This window comes from Balaenoptera acutorostrata, chromosome 16 (assembly GCF_949987535.1).
Source record: "Balaenoptera acutorostrata chromosome 16, mBalAcu1.1, whole genome shotgun sequence".
In the NCBI taxonomy this organism is placed as follows: domain Eukaryota; kingdom Metazoa; phylum Chordata; class Mammalia; order Artiodactyla; family Balaenopteridae; genus Balaenoptera; species Balaenoptera acutorostrata.
Window position 1 is genome coordinate 72479010 of NC_080079.1, and position 18218 is coordinate 72497227.

General features: G+C 53.8%; 1 protein-coding gene across 4 annotated transcripts in view; it reads right to left on the reverse strand.

Annotated features, from left to right (window-relative positions):
- PGBD5 (piggyBac transposable element derived 5) overlaps positions 1-18218 on the reverse strand; it is an 88200-nt gene that overhangs the window by 15077 nt on the left and 54905 nt on the right. For all 4 annotated transcript variants that reach the window (XR_009005736.1, XM_057531534.1, XM_057531533.1 and 1 more), the window contains exon 3: positions 14226-14360. Coding sequence is in view for 3 of the 4 variants with exons in the window: in XM_057531534.1 (XP_057387517.1) it covers positions 14226-14360 (135 nt within the window). In the remaining variant the exon portion in view is untranslated. The remainder of the gene's footprint in view (positions 1-14225; positions 14361-18218) is intronic.

An 18218-nucleotide genomic window follows, 5' to 3' on the forward strand; every position in this document is an offset into this window, starting at 1 on the left:
CCCGCCCTCTTTGGAAGCATGGATGTCCTTGGGGTTGGCGGGTGGGGAAGGGGTGGCATGCAGGGGCGGTGAGGACCTGCCACAGTCCCTGTTGGGACAATGCTGGGAAGGGAACCGGAGCGCCCGGCCAGGGGACAGTGGATCCCTCACACGGCCCCAAGGGACTGGTCACTTCTGCTCATCACAAGACATGTACCAAGGTATGTCAGCCAGGAGCTGAAGGCAAGGGAGGGCCGTCCTGTCTCAGACTCACCCGTCAGGGCAGAAGAGGGCCGAGGCGCCAGCTCCCAGTTAGCAGTGATGTGCAGCCCTTCCCAGGCCCCAGAGCTGCAGAGACACCCCCTGAGGTCGTGCCTCGAAGTACCTCCCCTACCTGCCAGGCCGCGGGCAAGGGGACGCGTGCCCCCTGCAGGGCAAACGTCGTCACTCCGCAAAACGGCGTGGCGTCAGGACTGCATTGTGACTTTCGTGGGCCCTTTTGCTCCCACGGGCCTCTTCCTCCGTGAAAAAGTATTTGAAATTATATTTTCCAACTGCATCGGCATAAAGAGAAGTATTACACGTCGAAGCACTTCCTGCAACTTACAAGTTCGTTATTTTGTCCCTTCTGATTTTAAGAGAAACAGAAACAGCGTCGCAGGCCCCTAAAGTGCTGTGGCCCTCGGCACCGATCCCGATGCTGTGGAGCTGTGGGCCCTGGGCGGGTGGGCGAGGGAGGAGCACACGGAGGCCGCGAAGCCATGGCCCCGGCGGGAGGTGGTGCAGGCGGGACGCGTGGGCCCCGGCGGGAGGTGGTGCAGGCGGGACGCGTGGGCCCCGGCGGGAGGTGGTGCAGGCGGGACGCGTGGGCCCCGGCAGGAGGTGGTGCAGGCGGGACGCGTGGGCCCCGGCGGGAGGTGGTGCAGGCGGGACGCGTGGGCCCAGGTGGGAGGTGGTGCACGCGGGACGCGTGGGCCCAGGTGTGATTGCGCTGCGTCTCAGGCGCTGAGGGCCGTCGGGCAGCAGTCACGCACAGAAGAAGGTGGAAAGAGGAGACGGTCAGGCTGGCGGACACAGGAGAAGAGTCGGCGCGTGTGGGTGACAGAGGCTGAGCCAGGCCCCTGGGTCGCCAGCATTCGGGGGCGGGCCGCGGAGGAGGGGCTCCCAGGGAGGCGTGGAGGGGAAGGGGGGGAGGGCACCTGGAAGAGGAGGGAGGGCTCAGGAAGGCCCACCAGCCCGGCTGGAAAGCAGTGACCGGGGGGACACCCGAGGACGCTGGTGACTCCTCCAAGGCCACAGCGGGGCTCGAGGCAGAACTGAAACAGAAATTCTGTTTCTAACTACACGTTATTTAAAATCCAGTCTAAAGGACGATTTCTACCTTCACACACACAACTGTCCTCTCCTCATGCAACTTATTCAGTATTTCTGGACAGATATCCATACTCAAATGTCGACACATCGTGCACTTGCTGCTTCTGTTTTGCTGGGTCACAGGTCACCACAAGCCTAGTGGCTTATGCAACACCCGCTGGCCCCCCGGCTCTGCAGGGCACGGGCAAGGTTCTGCTCAGGGTACCTCGGGGCTGCAATCAATCAGCATCGCTGGCTGTGGGTGCCCCGTCCCCTGCTGGCATGAGCCGGGGGGGCTCTCAGGTCCTAGAGGCCCCTGCCCTCTCCCCCCAGGGGCCCCTCCATCCTCAGAGCCGGCAGTGGAGACTCTCCGTTGGGTTGAAACCCTCCTGTGCTTCCAGCCCCTTTGCCAAGGAGAGCCCTGTTCCTTTTAAAGGCTCACCTCGTTAGGTCAGGTCCACCTGGCATCATTTCCTTTTTAAAATCAGCGGGTTTACGACCATAATTATACCCGCAAAATCAAACTCCCTCCACAGCAACACCTAGATCAGCGTTTGAGTGAAGAGCTGGGGTCATTACACGGGGGCAGGAATCTGTGGGCGTCTTCGATTCCGCCTGCCACCCACGGGGGCACAGCGTTTCAACAGCCGCATGCCTATGCACCTGACGGACCCAAACACCACGGCTGATGAAGGGAACGCTCCCTCATCTCAGTAACAAACCCAGCAGGGTGGTGATGATGTCATAAAGTTGTTGACGTAAAAGTCAAGTTGATGATGTCAACTTTATTCCCTGAAAATAGACTGATTCCATGTACAACGTGCGGAGACCAGCAGTGAAACCCACCTACCCAAACACCCCACACTGGTGAGGGTTTGGGAGTGTTCATCACTGCTGGGGACGCTGCCTTGGTACAATCTTTGTGTGCGCGCGTGCGTGCGTGTGTGTGTGTGTGTGTAGATATGTTGACTATATCCTTAAATGGCTATTTTTATGTGTTGCAATTATAGATATTTGGAGATTTTTGTTTTGGCTGCTAAACACACAATCCAATTTAATAAAAAAGACAAACTAAATATAATTATAGAAGAACCCCCACCCTCCATCAGGGTTACCCAAGCATAGGCCCACGCGGAACTCGTATCTATTTCCGAGACAGCCCCACCTCAGTTAGCGCTTGTTAATATGCACTGCATTAAGCCCACACCTGGAGGTGATGACAGCCTCTTCCCTGAGATAACACATTTCTCCAAAAGCCATGACGTGCGGTGGTGTTACAGGACCACCTCAGATGACTTAGCTTCGTATGGCCACACAGGCAAGTCTGAACACTGGCGTTTCCGCAGATTCCAGCCAGTTCCTTCCCAAGGAGTAGACACTTAGCTGCTCCATCAGGAGAAGGGGAGAGGTATGGGGTCAGACGTCTCCCTGTTCCTATCAGGAAATCTGGAAGAAGCCTGAGGCCAAAACGTGGCATCAATAGGAGTCCAAGGAGGGTCTTGAATTATGGCACTCAGTACTAGAAGGTAAGGTGAGTTTATCTTTAAAGCGAATATAAAATAGGATCTAAATAGGGACTTCCCTGGCGGTCCAGTGGTTAAGACTTTGCCTTCCAATGCAGGGGGTGCGGGTTCGATCCCTGGTCGGGAAGCTAAGATCCCACATGCCTCAGGGCCAAAAATACCACAACATAAAACAGAAGCAGTATTGTAACAAATTCAATAAAGACTTTAAAAATGGTCCACGTCAAAAAGTCTTTAAAAAAAAAACACATATGATCTACAAAAATAGTAACCTCAAAAGTCCCAGCTGAGGGGCACGGTTTCCAACGAACTGTTAAACTGGGCAGTCAAAAGGCCACACAAGGACTCAACCTGCCTGACCAGTGCCGCTGGGTCAGCCTGGTCCAGCTCCCACTGGTCTGAGTTTGCTTCCACTGAATAACTTTAGCTGGTCTAAGATGTGAACCTGTACCCCTGAGTTGGATGAATGAATCTATGACTCTATGAAAAAAGTCATAAGCTCCCATGGAATCGTACCCCAACTACACGCCATTGCTCCAACTGCTGAAGACAGGCAGCCGATCGTGCGTGGATTTGAAAGCCCGCCTCAGACAATCCCATCAGCACCCCGACAGAGGCAGCCCCACTGAGCGCCCCCACACACCCATGCACTGCGCCGGCGGCCAAGGAAACGCCACTCACTTAAATGTGTAATTGCTGCCTCGCTGGCTTTTCAAACGTTCTCCCTCTCCGTCCACGCACGCAGATAGCACCATCACTCTACAATAGCTCCTCCTCCAGCAGGTAGGGGCACGGGGGAGCTTCCATCACTGCGTAAAATGGAATTTGCGGTTGAGACCGTTCCCCTCTGAGCTACAAGCTCGTTTGACAAGTGTCGTTAGGGCAGAAAAATGCATCTTTCAGTTGCCAAGCTTTTCACTTTTCCTACAAAAAAGTTCTTCTTCCTCCTAGGATTTATTAACTTTTTCATACACAGATTTAGAAAGAGAAGGAAGAAAATTGATTGATATATGATATCATATGGTATTACATTTTGCCCCAGGATGTTATTAATAATGTTATGTATTTTTTATTGACATCGTAACAGAAAGAATCTTAGGAAACATGGAGTACAGTGGTAATGCCTTGGGAGATGCCTGCACCACATGACTGTCTATCTTAGCCCTACTTCTGAAATGCCCCAAGACCTCGAGAGGTAGGACCTAGTTCATCACTGCCTCCCCCAAAAGAACACTGGTGACAGCTGCCATCACGGATGGACTCAAGGGTCATGAAGATGCACCAGCTGACGCTTCCACTAAGCTGTCCCTGGGCTTTGCTGGTCTTGACCACTGGCCCTACTTCTCTTGCACAACAGAAGAGAATCGGGCTTTTCCACAGCTGGTGGAGGGCATACCTGGGGACGGGGAAGTCACTCATCAGGGACTACAGCGCACAGAGCAGGTGTAGGCTGTAATCCCAGCAGTGGGGCAACAGCACAAGAGTGCAGGGGCCGCACTCATGGAAACCACGCGGAACAGGCACATGGAGATGGGTGGGGCTGTCACCCGTGCGGGGGGACGGCCATGCGTGAGAGCCATCAAGTTTAAAGGATGTTCACTCACCTCGAGAGGAACGGAGTCTGCCACCAGGAGACGATGAGGGCAGAAGCTCTGGATTCCATGGGCAAGGGCTCTGCTGTTTACCGGCTTGTGTGATTTGGGGCAAGTTACTTAATTGCTCTGAGCCTTGATTTCCTCATTTGTAAGGATAGTACAACTCTCTGTACCTCTCAAGGCCACTGTCTTTACGTGCAAGTCATGTAAACAGAAGTGATTTTTTTTTTTATGGCAAAGCTCCATATCTGTGCTGTAGCCTCTAGATACATGGGGCTGTTTTAATTTAAATTAGCTGAAATTAAGTACAATGAAAAATTCAATTCCTCAGTCACACTGGTCAGGTACTCAGCAGTCACATGTGGCTAGTGGCTGCCGTGGTGGAGCCCAGGGATACAGGACGGTCCATCCTCACGGAAAGTTCCACTGGACGTGCTGCCTTACGCCATCCTTGGCTCAGCAGCCTGGTTTTCCAGCAAAGTCTCCATGCCATCACCTTGTGGATGGTTTTCACTACCAGTGTTTTCTCAGGTCACCTCTCACCACGACCACTGCCAGGAAGGGCTTGTGCACTGAGACTGTTCTCTATCCCGTCTTCTCCAGCACCTTCGGTACTACAGGCCCTTACAAGAACCTTGCTTTGTTTTATCCCAAAGCTCAAATAATCGGTGAGTCTGTCTTTCAAAATGACGGATTGTAGAAGAAATTCTAATTCGAAAAGATACATGCACCCCAATGTTCAGAGCAGCTCTATTTACAACAGCCAAGACATGGAAACAACCTAAATGTCCATCGACAGATGAATGGATAAAGAAGATGTTGTACATATATACAGTGGAATACTACTCAGGGACTTCCCTGGTGGCGCAGTGGTTAAGAATCCGCCTGCCAATGCAGGGGACACGGGTTCGAGCCCTGGTCCGGGAAGATCCCACATGTCGCAGAACAACTAAGCCCATGCACCACAACTACTGAGCCTGCGCTCTAGAGCCCACGAGCCACAACTACTGAGTCTGCGAGCTACAACTACTGAAGCCCACGTGCCTAGAGCCCGTGTTCCACAACAAGAGAAGCCACAGCAATGAGAAGCCCGTGCACTGCAACGAAGAGCAGCCCCCATTCGCTGCAACTAGAGAAAGCCCGTGCGCAGCAACGAAGACCCAACGCAGCCAAAAATAAATAAATAAATAAATTAATTTAAAAAAATAGAATGCTTTCTTAAAGAAGAAAAAAAAGAAATACTACTCACCCATAAAGAAGAATGAAATAATGCCATTTGCAGCAACATGGATGGACCCAGAGATTATCATACTAAGTGAAGTAAGTCAGACAAAGACAAACATCATATGATGTTGCTCATATATGGAATCTAAAAAAATGATACAAATGAACTTATTTACAAAATAGAAACAGACTCACAGACACAGAAAACAAACTTATGGTTACCAAAGGGGAAAGAGAGGGAGGGATAAATTAGGAGTTTAGGATTAACATATACACACTACTCTATATAAAATAGATAAACAACAGGGACCAACTGTATAGCACAGGGAACTATATTCAATACCTTGTAATAAACCATAATAGAAAAGAATATGAAAAAGAATAGATATATAACGGAATCACTCTGCTGTGCTAACACAACGTTGTAAATCAACTGTACGTCAATAAAACAACAACAACAACAATGGATTGGAGGAGAAGGTGGGCTCTGCACTCCTCACATGAGTGTAGTTCCTTGGGGAGAGGGCCAGGGTTTAATCTGATCCAGTTAGCGCCTGATGCACCTACATGGCACTTATATTCTTTATTGTCTCTCCTTCCCTATACGGTAAGGAGGGCTGGGCAAACTAAACCATTCCACAGAATGAGGAAGGGATTAGTGCTCAGCCGCTTGTTCAAGGACACTCAGGTCTGTGACAGATGTCCTGTGCCCCAGCCAATTCCATCCTGGGACATAGCCACATTCAACCTGGATAGGACTGAAGCTAGCATCCCGGCCACTGCACAAGTAAACAGATGGGTATATGCGCTGCCCAGTTTTTGATTCCACAAGCAAAACTCACTCTTGTTAATTAATTCCATTCTGAGCCCCATTTTTCAAGCTAATCCAGTTAGTTTTAGGTCAGGAGCAATTCACTAGTACACACAAAAAATTAAAAGTCAAATAAGAAAGAAAAAAAAAAACTTCAGTGCAAATTCCTCAAGTTCTTTCAACATAAAAAGCATGTCTCAAAATAAGGGAGATGAGTGACAATTTGAGGCTAGAACATCAATCACACAACAATCAAGTTGGGTAAGAAACAGAGACTTGGTTTTTGTCTAAAGGGAGAAAAGTTATCTCCCTGGGGAGAGATCATACCCTAGGGGTCCAGAGGGTGGGCTCTGGGGTCGGGAAGGCTGGGTTTAGTCCCAGGTGTGTCCCTTTAGGCTGAGACTTTGGACGAGGCAGCGAATCTCTCTGGGCTTTGGCTTCCTCACCGTGAAAAAGGGGCAGGAGCACCCCTAGCTCCGAAGATGGTCGTGAACAGAAAATGAGCGATGCACGCAGAGTGCTTAGTTGTGGAGCCTGGCCCGCGGCAAGCGCTCCATGGATGCAGGTTGTCCTTTTCTGAGCCGCAGAAGCAGCTCATAATCCACGGATTAGACTGAAGGGAGGAAAAGGCTCCCAGAGCAGCTGGGCCAGCCACACCAAGTGTGCGGCCCCTCACAGATGCTCCCAGGGTCCCCTGGACACACCCGGTGATGTGCACGGGGTCAGGCGGCAGGGTCCCCTGGCCTGGGGGCTCCATTTGACTTCCGGCTTCTGAAGCCCAGTGTCTCTGGTGTAGATGCACGCACTGAGCGAGAGGACCATGCTCGCCATTGAGAACCGCTCTGCCCCTGCTCGGCACCCAGCACTCAACCCTCTAGAGACTGTCCAGTTGTCCTCTACAGGCGGAGCACCGGCCCTCCATTAAAGCCCCGCACGGGTCTCCCAGGCCTCTGCTCTGTGCCCCCCTCTGCCCGGTGCCCTCCCAGCCGCCACCTCCCGCTCGGGGACCCTGGGTCTCACACTGCAGAGGCAGGCGGCCTAGTTCAACACATTCAAATGGGAGAATTCAGCGCTTTTGACCATACCAGCTTTTTTTTTTTTTTTTATTAGTAGACTCTTCTTTCTTCCCCAAAGAGTCTCAGGGCTCCACATAATCACCGTAGGTCAACACAGCATTTTAACTAAACTGTGAGCCAGTTTCCCCCACTTTATTCTCAATCTTTCTGACATTGTAGAGATAGAACAACAGTCTCTACAGAGACAGTTTCCTTCTGTGCCCATGGAAGGGTCACAAGGCTTCCAAGATGAGTGACCTCAGTGTCGCAGACTAAGAACCCCCAGCCGCCCGGTGACACGGCTTCCCCTGAAACTGGACATGCCCTCTTCTGTACAAACCCCTCCTTGCACCCCTCAGCTCACTGGGAGCCATGGACGAGGGCACAGGCGGGGACCTCAGCTCGCAGGCGGTACGGGCCGGAGGACCTGCTGGGGTCGGGGCAGCTCTCGGCAGGCCTGTGACACACCAGAACATTCTCTCCAGTGCACCACACGCCTCTGATCTGGAAACGGCAGTGGTTTTGCAAAAAGAAGGCATCAGCCGTGGTCTCAGAGCACAGAGCTTTGTACCCAAGGAGCAAGTGCATCTCGGGATGGTCAGAGCCTCATGTCACCAGTGATTCCCCGACCTGCTTGTTCCATGGCTGTCTAAACCCGGGGTCACAAAGCCTAAAGATCCTCCAGGGGACCCGTGACAAGTACTCCAGGCTGTGGGCGCCTACGTCAGCCCTGAGGATTCTCCACTGTGGACGGAAACGCCGCGGATCACCTGATTCTCCTGAAACGGACACTTCAAAGGCGAGTCACAGGAACACTCTGATGGGTGTCAAAGACGCCCGCCCGTGTTTGGAAGAAGATACTGCATGGGCATGCACTGGCCCCGAGCCGGGTCCCTGGGCGTCTCCTCCTCCCTCCCTGAAGGGGTCCTGGGAGCCGAGACCGCGGAGTAGGGGGCCGGCCAGCCCTGCGGCTCACATTCCTGCCTCCACCTATCATGGCCTTGAGATCTGGGGTAAGCGACTCAATCTCTTCGGTTTTCCCGGGTGTAAAGTAAGGACAGCAGGACACTCGGCAAGGTTGCCTCCTGCTCGGTGGCCACGCTCAGGGCTGGCCTGTGGCGAGTGACACTGCCTCCCGCCTGTCAACTTCAATCTCTGCACTCAGGGTCCACCTTCCCCGCTGGGGCACCCGGGAGCCTTTCTTAGCCCCAAAGGCGCCATCCTACAGCCTCACAACATTCCACACACAGGTCACGCTGTACTTAGGAATATTCTTTAACTTATTTTTTTATTGAAGTGTAGTTGATTTACAATGTTGTGTTAATTTCTGCTGGACAGCACAGTGACTCAGTTATACACATATAGACATTCTTTTTCATATTCTTTTCCATTATGGTTTATCACAGGATACTGAATACAGTTCCCTGTGCTCTACACTAGGACCTTGTTGTTTACCCATTCTATATGTAACAGTTTGCACCTGCTAACCTCAAACTCCCACTCCATCCCTCCCCCATCCTCCTCCCCCTTGGCAGCCACAAGTCTGTTCCCTATGTCTGTGAGTCTGTTTCTGTTTCGTAGATAAGGTCAGTTGCCTCATACTTTAGATCCCACATAGAAGTGATGTCATAGGGTATTTGTCTTTCTCTGTCTGACTTGCTTTGCTTAGTATGATCATCTCTAGGTCCATCCATGTTGCTGCAAAGGGCATTATTTCACTCTTCTTTATGGCTGAGTAGCATTCCATTGTATCTACTACTCATGACTATTTTTCATACTTCCATCTCTCCTATGAGAGAGGCCATGAGGGTTCCATTCACTTCTGGGTCTTCAGTGCTGCGCACAACGCTAATCCCATAAAGTGTGGTTAGAAAACAACCTGCACTTAGGTTTTCCTTTGTAGACGTCTTGTTTTCCCATCTATTTTGTAAACTCCTCGATAATAGGGATGTCTCTGACTTCAGAAGGAAAAAAAAAAAAAAGCTGGCAAGTCCCTTAGGCTCTAGAGAGGGAAGGCTGAAGAAGCCCTGGTCCCTGCCCTCGAGGAACCCAGGGAGCCTCAGACACAAACAGGCTGTGTGAGTTAGGTGGTAGCGGAAATCCCTCTGCAGTGGAACCAACGGGATGGAGACAGAGATACAGAGAGGGTTCTATCCATCTATCCATCTAGCAAGAGATAGAGATATTTATTTCAAGAAACTGATTGCGTGATTATGGAGGTTCGTTAAGTCCAAAATCTGCAGGACAGCCTGGCAGGCTGGAGACCCAGGGTAGAGCTGCAGTTCATATCCAAAGGCCGTCTGCTGGCAGAACTGCCTCTCCTTTCAGTGAGGTCAGGCTTTTTCTATTTAGGCCTTCAACTGATTGGATGAGGCCCACCCACACGAGGGAGGGCAATCTGCTTTACTCCGAGTCCACTGATCTAAATGTTAATGTCATCTAAAAATAACTCCACTGGGACATCCAGAATAGTGTTTGACCAAATATCTGGGTACTGTGGCCCAGCCAAATTGGCATGAAATTACCCATCACACCCTCCGAGCTCTGCTAACGTCAGAGGGTAAAGCCAGAAAGGCCGGTCAGAAAGGAGGTGAAGCAGAGTGGGCACTCACGGGCACCCTGCAACCGCCCCCTTGCCCCCAACCCCGCCCCCACCAGAGCCATCTGACAACAGACTGCCCGAGAACACTACACGTGACTGCAAGCACCTCTCCTGCACGGAACGCAGATGGCCCGCGCTGGGACCAAGAGCCTAGCACATACTCTGTCCCGGCCACTCACCTGCCCGTAACTAGGAGTCCCAAAGGCACAGCAGGTAGAGCAGCCTGACCAGGGGGAGTGTGACCAGAGCTGAACATTCAACCAGACCAGGGTGCCAGGGGACCCCGCCTCCGAGCTCCAGAAGCATCCATGGTGTATCCGGAGGATGCGTTTGCTTGGGGGGAATTCACTCTTTCTGTGTGATCGTGTATCACCCCGCAGCTAAGAGAGATGCTCTCAGCTGGTTGGGATGATGAAAAAGTTCTGGAAATGGATAGTGATGATGGTTGCACAACACTGTGATGTACTTAATGCCATTTAAAGGTAAATTTCACGTTACGTACATTTCACCACAATAAAAAAAAAAAAAAAGATACGCTCCTTCAGGACAGGCCCACAAGACACCATACAAATTTCATCCCTCACTGCTCCTCGTGTGACAGTTTGCCAGATTACCTCGTGGCCCCAGTCCTACAGGCAGCAGTCTCCATCCCAGGGCAGCGTGCGTGGCCTCATTTGGTTGCTCCCCGGCCCTGAGCACTGCAGGCTGGCATCGTCACATGCTGACTCGGTGTTCAGCGTTCGGCGCAGGGGGAGACCCCAAGGTAGGCACCTTGGATCCGAGGGCTTTTGTGGTGAGTAGGCCTGCAGGGCAGCTCTACAAACGCCAAGTGGGGGACCGGCCCCACCACGATCCAGGCCTCTCATACGAGATTCTGGAAGGAGGGCTGGAGGAGAGAGTCGAGGACAGACGAGGCAGTGCCACGTCATCACGCGGGACAGCGTCTCCACGCAGGTGTGACTCTCTCTGCAGTGACCGCACCTCCTCTGATGGCTTCTTCCTCCTGGAAACATTTTACTCCCTCCCTCTTGCACTCCCAGAAGTGAAATACATCAACTCCTTAATTTTCAGGGTGATACAGTTCACCTCTTCTCCCACACACCTCCCTACCATCCCCTCACGGGTTAGATCACCCAGGACTCTTAACCACTTTCATCTGATTCTGAGATTCCCCTTCAGATGCATTCAAGAGTAGTGAACCTATAAAAGTACTGAAAATACCGGGGTTCCTCTGGACTCCCTCCCCGTTAGCAGCATTGTCTGTCAAATTGTGGGCTTTCCCTCCTCGCTCAGGTGCCCTGAGAGGAAGCACTCACCGCTTCTGAGGCTTGGAGCTCCTGGTCAGCTCTCACAATGACCTTTACTGGGACCACTTGAGAAACCACTACCCGATCTGGAATGTTTTTTTCCTCACTTAAGCCTTGATCTAGAATCTTCTGAGCGGAGCTAATCCCTTATGCGGCCCTACCTCAGAAGTATGCAGTCCAGTCAGCAAACCTTACAGTCTTGGCCGAATGACACTATAAAGCCGAAGCCAGGCCTTGGGTCTCTCCTGGAATCCCCTGTCCCTTCCGGGTATCAGCCGTGTCCATGACAGGGTAATGGGAAGAAGGTTACCTGGTCAGCTTTGCAGACCCTCACTGGCAGGCCCCGGGGCAATTCTGTTACCATGTCACACACGACAGCAAAGCCTCTGTGGCCCGCGATCACTTTTATGAGTTCATGGTTTCAGGACTCAGCGATCCAGCCGGGACATCTGCCCATGGTCAGGGCAGAGAGGCCAGAGGGGAACCGTGCACACGCCCTTTCCGACCCCTTCACGCGCCACGTCTGCCGGCCTCCCATCGGCCAGCCTCAGACCTGCTACCAGCGGGAGGACAGCGGGGGGCGAAGGGCCACTTGGGCAGCAGGATGGCCACAGCCTCTTTAGGCTCAGCAACCGGGATTCTCCAGTGGAAAGTTATTTAGAAGAAGAATTTATTCGACAAACTAAAATGAAGAAAATGGGCTTGTGTACACCATCCCACAGGTGATGTTAAAAAAGAGAAGAATTACAGAACGTTGCAGTAGAAGGGGCCTCACTGATTAAGGCCTCCCATCCTTTCACTCTATAGGTAAGGACACTAAGATCCAGGACAGTTTGGGAGCCGGCTTAGTTCACACAGGAAGTAGCAGAGCTGGGCTTGTAGCTGGTCCTCAGGACTGAGGAGGGGGTCCCGGAACATCAGCAGCACTGACCCACCTCATCTGGGAAGCGGGTGTGTGTACCACTGCCCCTTGTACCTCGCGGCTGGTGTGAGAGCAGAGGAGATGCAGGTGTGAAACCTCGGGGTGGGGAGGCGCCCGCTGCCCCTCGCCCCACGGCTGCATCTGCCTGGGCCGCTGCCTAACCAGGATTAGGGTCTGGGGGGCCAAGACAAGGGCCAGGATGCTGAAGAGACAACCGTCCCCAGGCCGCGTGGGTCCTTCTCAGACGGAGGTGTCCCTCCCTGCTTTGCTGCCACCACAAACACCTCCATCTCGACCAACGAACTGGGGAGGCCACGGAAGTCCTCGCTCCACCTGCCACGGGACAGCCTGCAGCCAAGGGTAGGTACCCCTTCAGCACCTGCGTGCACGGGGCTTCCAGTCGCCCCGGCCTCGGCGGAGGCCAGACTGCTTGGGACCGGGGGCTGCCAGCTTCAATCCTGACTTCTCAATTCAAACCCTCAAGCTGCACAAAGCTTCCTAGGATCAGAGAGTTTTAGAAATAAAAGGAAACTTCAAGGTACCAATCCGAACCTTTTATCTGACAGATGGGGATTTTATAGGTTTCACAGAAACTAGGAGGAACCTGCACAGAGAGACAGAGAGAGAGAGAGAGAGAGAAAGAGAGAGGGGCTTTGCAGGTAATGGTCGTGACTCCTCGCTACTCGTCAAGTTTACAGTAAAATGGAAGAGGTGCCAGAGGCACACAGAACCCACACGCGAACATTCCTTCAAAAGCCGCACAGGCAGACCCCTGGGAAGGCAGAGCCATGACTGCACACCCCGGTGCCTGGCCCGATGCTGCAGGCCACAGCACGCAGCAGTAAGTATTTATTCAAAGAATGACTGAATGTCATCTATATACAGTGAAACGGACTCCCCTGTCCCCAGGGCAGTGTCACTGCAAAAGATACTATAGCGATGGCAGGGGTTGTGTGGGGAGGGAGGGCCCAGGCGGTACGTCCGGAGTGTTTCCCGCTCTGGGGTGGGTCTGTCTAGCAACAGCCTGAAGCCTGTGCGTGAGCCCAGCTGGAGAGCCCGGGCCCAGCCCAACCTGAAGCCCCCCGGCCCGCGGGGCAGGGCGGGCTGCTGCTTGGGGCACACGCACCTTCCTTGCCGGGGCTCGAGCACATGCGGCGCAGAGATGCTCAGCTGAACCTTCCTACGAATCCTTCCCTGGCTCGGGGGCGGGAGGAGGTGTGCAAAGCCCCTGCGCCTTGGGCCTGAGGCTGCAGCCGGGCAGGGCAGTGGGGGCCGCCGAGTGGCCTGAGCGGGAGGAACCAGCCCAGCCGGGGTCCGCTTCGCCAGCCCCCCCTCTTCCTTCCGCGCACTCCGCACCCTGCTGCTCCGGCAGCTCCGCGTCTGACACTGTTCCCGCAGCAGAGCCCGGCCACCTCTTCAGGGCACAGCCAGGGAGCGGGCGGCAAGCCTGGCTCAGAGGGCCGAGCTCCTGATGCCGTTGCAGACCTCTGAAGAAGGTGTCCTTAGGACAGAGACCCGGCGGGGTCTGGGGGGTCTTTCTGGGGTGTCACGGCACGCTCTCGAGAGCCATGGCAGCGACCTCTATGCCCACCATTCTGGTGAACCCTCTGGCTGACACTGTAAGGGCCTGAGCCCTGATCGTTGTTTACGGCTGTTGTTTAACCCCGGGGGCCGGAGCGGGCAGGAAGAACGTGCAGCAGACAGCGCCAGCTAGCCCCGTGCCCCAGCGAGGAAGAGAGCAGCGCACCCCAGCCTAAGCTGCAGCATCTAGTGAGGCGCAGGGAAAAGGGTAAGTGGGCAAGTTCACCGGTTACCAAATCCTCCCTCAGCCTCCAGGGCCTGCCCAGGGCTCACCTGGATGATGAAGCCGGTGGAAGAGCACTGCCGGACCCAGAGGCTGAATTTCCGCTTTTTCCTCTTCCGCAGTTCCCGCTCCGTGCACGTGGCAATGAACACAGGGTCCTCATCGATCAGGGGTTCATGTAGCACCTGCCGGGAAAGAAAAAGCAGAGATTCTCATGGAAGGCAGCATGAGCTCAGGGGGGGTCTTCAGGTCTGGGCTCAAATCTAGTCTCTGCCTTTGACCAGCTGTGTGACCTTGGCTAAGTTACTTTACCTCTCTGATCCTGAGTCCCCTTCAGTCTCCCTGAGTCTCCTCATTTGTCTATACCAGTGTTTGGGGGAGGATTAAATGAGAAACTGGCACTTAGCAGGTATTTAGTAAATGGAAATCATCATGATAGTTATTATTATTGGCCTAAGGCCCTCAGTCCAAACTCTCACTTGGGAGAGGGACCTCCAGCAGGGGTCCTGACTTCCAGCTGGACAGGCCCGGTGGGGACACCCACTTCCTTTCAAGGAAGACCTTTCCACTGATGGACGCTCCAACCGTTCACTGACGCAAAGGTGACCTACATCTAACCTAAACCTACTGACCCAACTTCACACGATTCTTTAGGTTCTTTAGGTTTTCCGGACAGCTCTCATGCTGGCCCATGACCTTCTTTTTCCCAGGCTAAAAATTCTCTTTTTGAAAACTCTTCCTGAAATGACCCAGTTCCCTCATTGCCACGACCCAGCCTCTGGCTCTCCTCTGGGTCATCACCTCCTTTCTGACGTGGGACTCCCCAGGCAATTTTTAAACTTACTTCACCTATTTCCACTTCTCGATGGCACGGTGACAGGACTTTTCCAATGACAAGACAATAAAGTAAAAAGAAATGGCATGAAAACAGGTTCCAGGGGTGCCCCAAGTTTTGATCCTTCAAGCTAAAGCTTTTGGGGGGACTCCTGGGTAAATTTTAGGAACCTGCTACACTTCCCTTCCAATCCAATTTCAAGCTTCCTTACGGATTGGTACGTACGTGTGTGGTTCACTGAAATGAAGAATGCTGGAAATACTATGATTCTAAGAACTCTTCACAAAACTCCAGATCAGGGGCTGGCCCCCCGCCCGCTGTAAATCAAGTTTTCCCAGAACCCGCTGTGCCCCTCACTGATGTGCTGTCAGTGGCTGCTTTTGGGCTACAAGGTCCCAACACAGACCACACGGCCCCCAAAGTCTAATACCTGGCCACTGACAGAAAAAGCGTGCCAATGCCCGCTCTCCATCAGGGCCTTTCAACTTGAATGAACAAACTAGTCACCTGGGAATCTTATGAAATGTGGGTTCTGTTTCGGAAAGCTTGGGGCAGGGCCTGAGTTTCTGCATTCCCAGCGAGCTCCCAGGTGATGTCAGAATGTGGCCTGACAAGGGCAGAACAGGGGATAACACTGACCAAGTGTGAGATGGACAGTGGCCTTCCGCTCTCCTATTAATGTTACCTCGAATTCCACTTAAGAAATAACTGCCCTGCAGTGTTGGGTCTTAGGTGTGCATACCAGCCCCTTCAGTGTTCTGTTGTTGGAAGTGGGGGGCATCAAGCCCGGCCTCCCCTGCCTTGAGCTCACGAAGGGGAGGCTGGAGAAGCTGACCTCGTGCCCGGCTCCGTGCGGCTCTTCAAACCTTCAAAGCCCACCTGGAACCACTGCAGCAGGATGGCCACGTCCCACACATGGAGGGGCGGGCGGGTGGAGTGGGGAGTGAGGGAGATGCGGCCCTCTCTCTGCTCTCCAGAAGGCCAACGTCCTCTACTCCACCTGCACCTATCACAGAATCCCGTTCAAGTCTCTATTTAATCACATGCTTCACCAGCGCAAAAGAGCCAGCAGGAACGCCTGGCCTTCCATGGCTTCTCCTCTTTTCCACCCTCATTACAGGCACGTGGAACGGGTCACAGCTGAGCGCAGCATGGGGTAGGGCGCTCTCCAGAGCTCCGAAAACTGCCCCCTCCTCTGCCAGGCTGTCGTCAGCCAGCACTGCTGTCTCCCAGCTGCGTGTTCTGAGTCCCTCCCGGGTGTGACGAGCTCAGGCTGGGGGGGCAGTGGTTATGTAGGGGAGGCCCGGCGGCCATGTATTGACTTCCGCAATCCCTCCCCCAATCCTCCTTTAACTAATCTGCCCCCGGGCTTGAGGAGATGCAGCGTCTCCCCATTTAGTAGCTGTGTATAGACACTCGTGCGTGGGCGCACCCCGCTGCTGGGGTTACTGGTGGAGTCTGGAGACTCTGCAAGCTCATCCCAAAGGGTCACATTTGCTGGAATAAAAAGGCTCCAGAGACTGCAGGGCAGAGGGTGCCGTGTGCCGAGGTGCGGCGTGTGCTTGGCGGCGATGCAGAGCCGTTCCCCGGGGCCTGGAGCCGAGTCTGCTGGGGGATGGAACGGGGACTGTTCCCACTGGTCTCAACAAGCGGAGTGAAGACCGGTCAATGGAGCCCTGAGGCCTCGGGGTGGAGGACTGCACCTTGAAAACGCACCTTCTCCTTGAATGGAATGTTCCAGAGCCAACAGGGATTTCAGAGAAGGAGAAGCTGGAAAGCCGGGAAACCTTGAGGGTTTCCTTTATTTTACTTAACAAAGACGTATATGACCCTGATGTTTCTATGTGTAAGAACGAGGCGGCCTCTGCGGCAGCGAGGCAGAGAGGCTGAGGGCGTGCGCGTGTGTGCCCAGGGCCGCCCCTCGACGGCCCGTGTTGGCGGGACCGCCAGCCCACAGGGAGGCCCGAGCCTGCTCCAATCCACGCTGCACTTTCTGGTCTCACCTCCTTTGGCTGACCCTTCCTCACGCAGAGCTGGCTCAGTGGGGCCCAGAGTCGGGAGGAAGCGGAAATTCCAGGTGATCACCAGCCCACTGGAAAGCCAATCCCAGGGACTCTTCCCCTCTGCCTTGTGTTCCTGTCTGGTGGGTGGGCTCTACCGGGTACTGTTTGCCCCCCAGACCCCCTTTCCACCTTCCTACCCTGCGCTGTGTCCTGGTGGCCAACCTCTTACAAACCGCACGCCCCAGGGCCCTGCCCCCAGCGCCTGGCCATGAGGGAGGGATGAACAAGAGATGGGAGCCCTGCCTGCCTGCCCGCCCGCGCCATCGGGCTGCAGCCGTCGCTGCCCCCGCTCCGCTCCTCGGCACAGGCTCACGGCGGCTTCCCGCTGTTGCCAGCCCAGGTGTTCGCCACCCTGGTGATGCCCCTAAACCCTGACTGTCCACAGTCCCTGCTTCCAATTCTCTGCAACTGCCCTTCTGGAACACAGCATTTGTTTCCTGCTGGGATCCTGACCAACATATAGAGCACGGGATGGAAAACGGTAGCGACAAGAGCACATAAGTTTGCAAATACAAAGGTAAAAATAAAAATTAAATACAGGGGCTTCCCTGGTGGCGCAGTGGTTGGGAGTCTGCCTGCCAATGCAGGGGACACGGGTTCGTGCCCTGGTCTGGGAAGATCCCACATGCCGCGGAGCGGCTGGGCCCGTGAGCCGCAGTTACTGAGCCTGCGCGTCTGGAGCCTGTGCTCCACAAGTGAGGCCACGATGGTGAGAGGCCCGCGCACCACGATGAAGAGTGGCCCCCGCTTGCCACAACTAGAGAAAGCCCTCGCACAGAAACGAAGATCCAACACAGCCATAAATAAATTAAAAAAAAAAAAAATTAAATACAAAGTAAAATTTAAAAAAGAAAAAGCAAAGTGGGGGGGGGAACCCCAACGTGAGCAGAGAGCCGAGAGCCCTTCCCCAGACTAAATCTCACGTCAGCCCCTCTTTTCTCAGTCTCATTAACTGGACGCAAAGAAAAGATGTGGGCGGCAAGAATAGAGTGACCGTCTCTCCAGGGTCTCCCCTCGTACCCATCTGAGCCGTACGACGCAGGAGGGCAGAGCTGCCACCCCAGACACCTGCCCCCCTCACGGCACCCATGTCTGGGGCTGGGAAGGGGTGAGCCCACACAGCTCAGAATTCGCTAGTGGGTGCT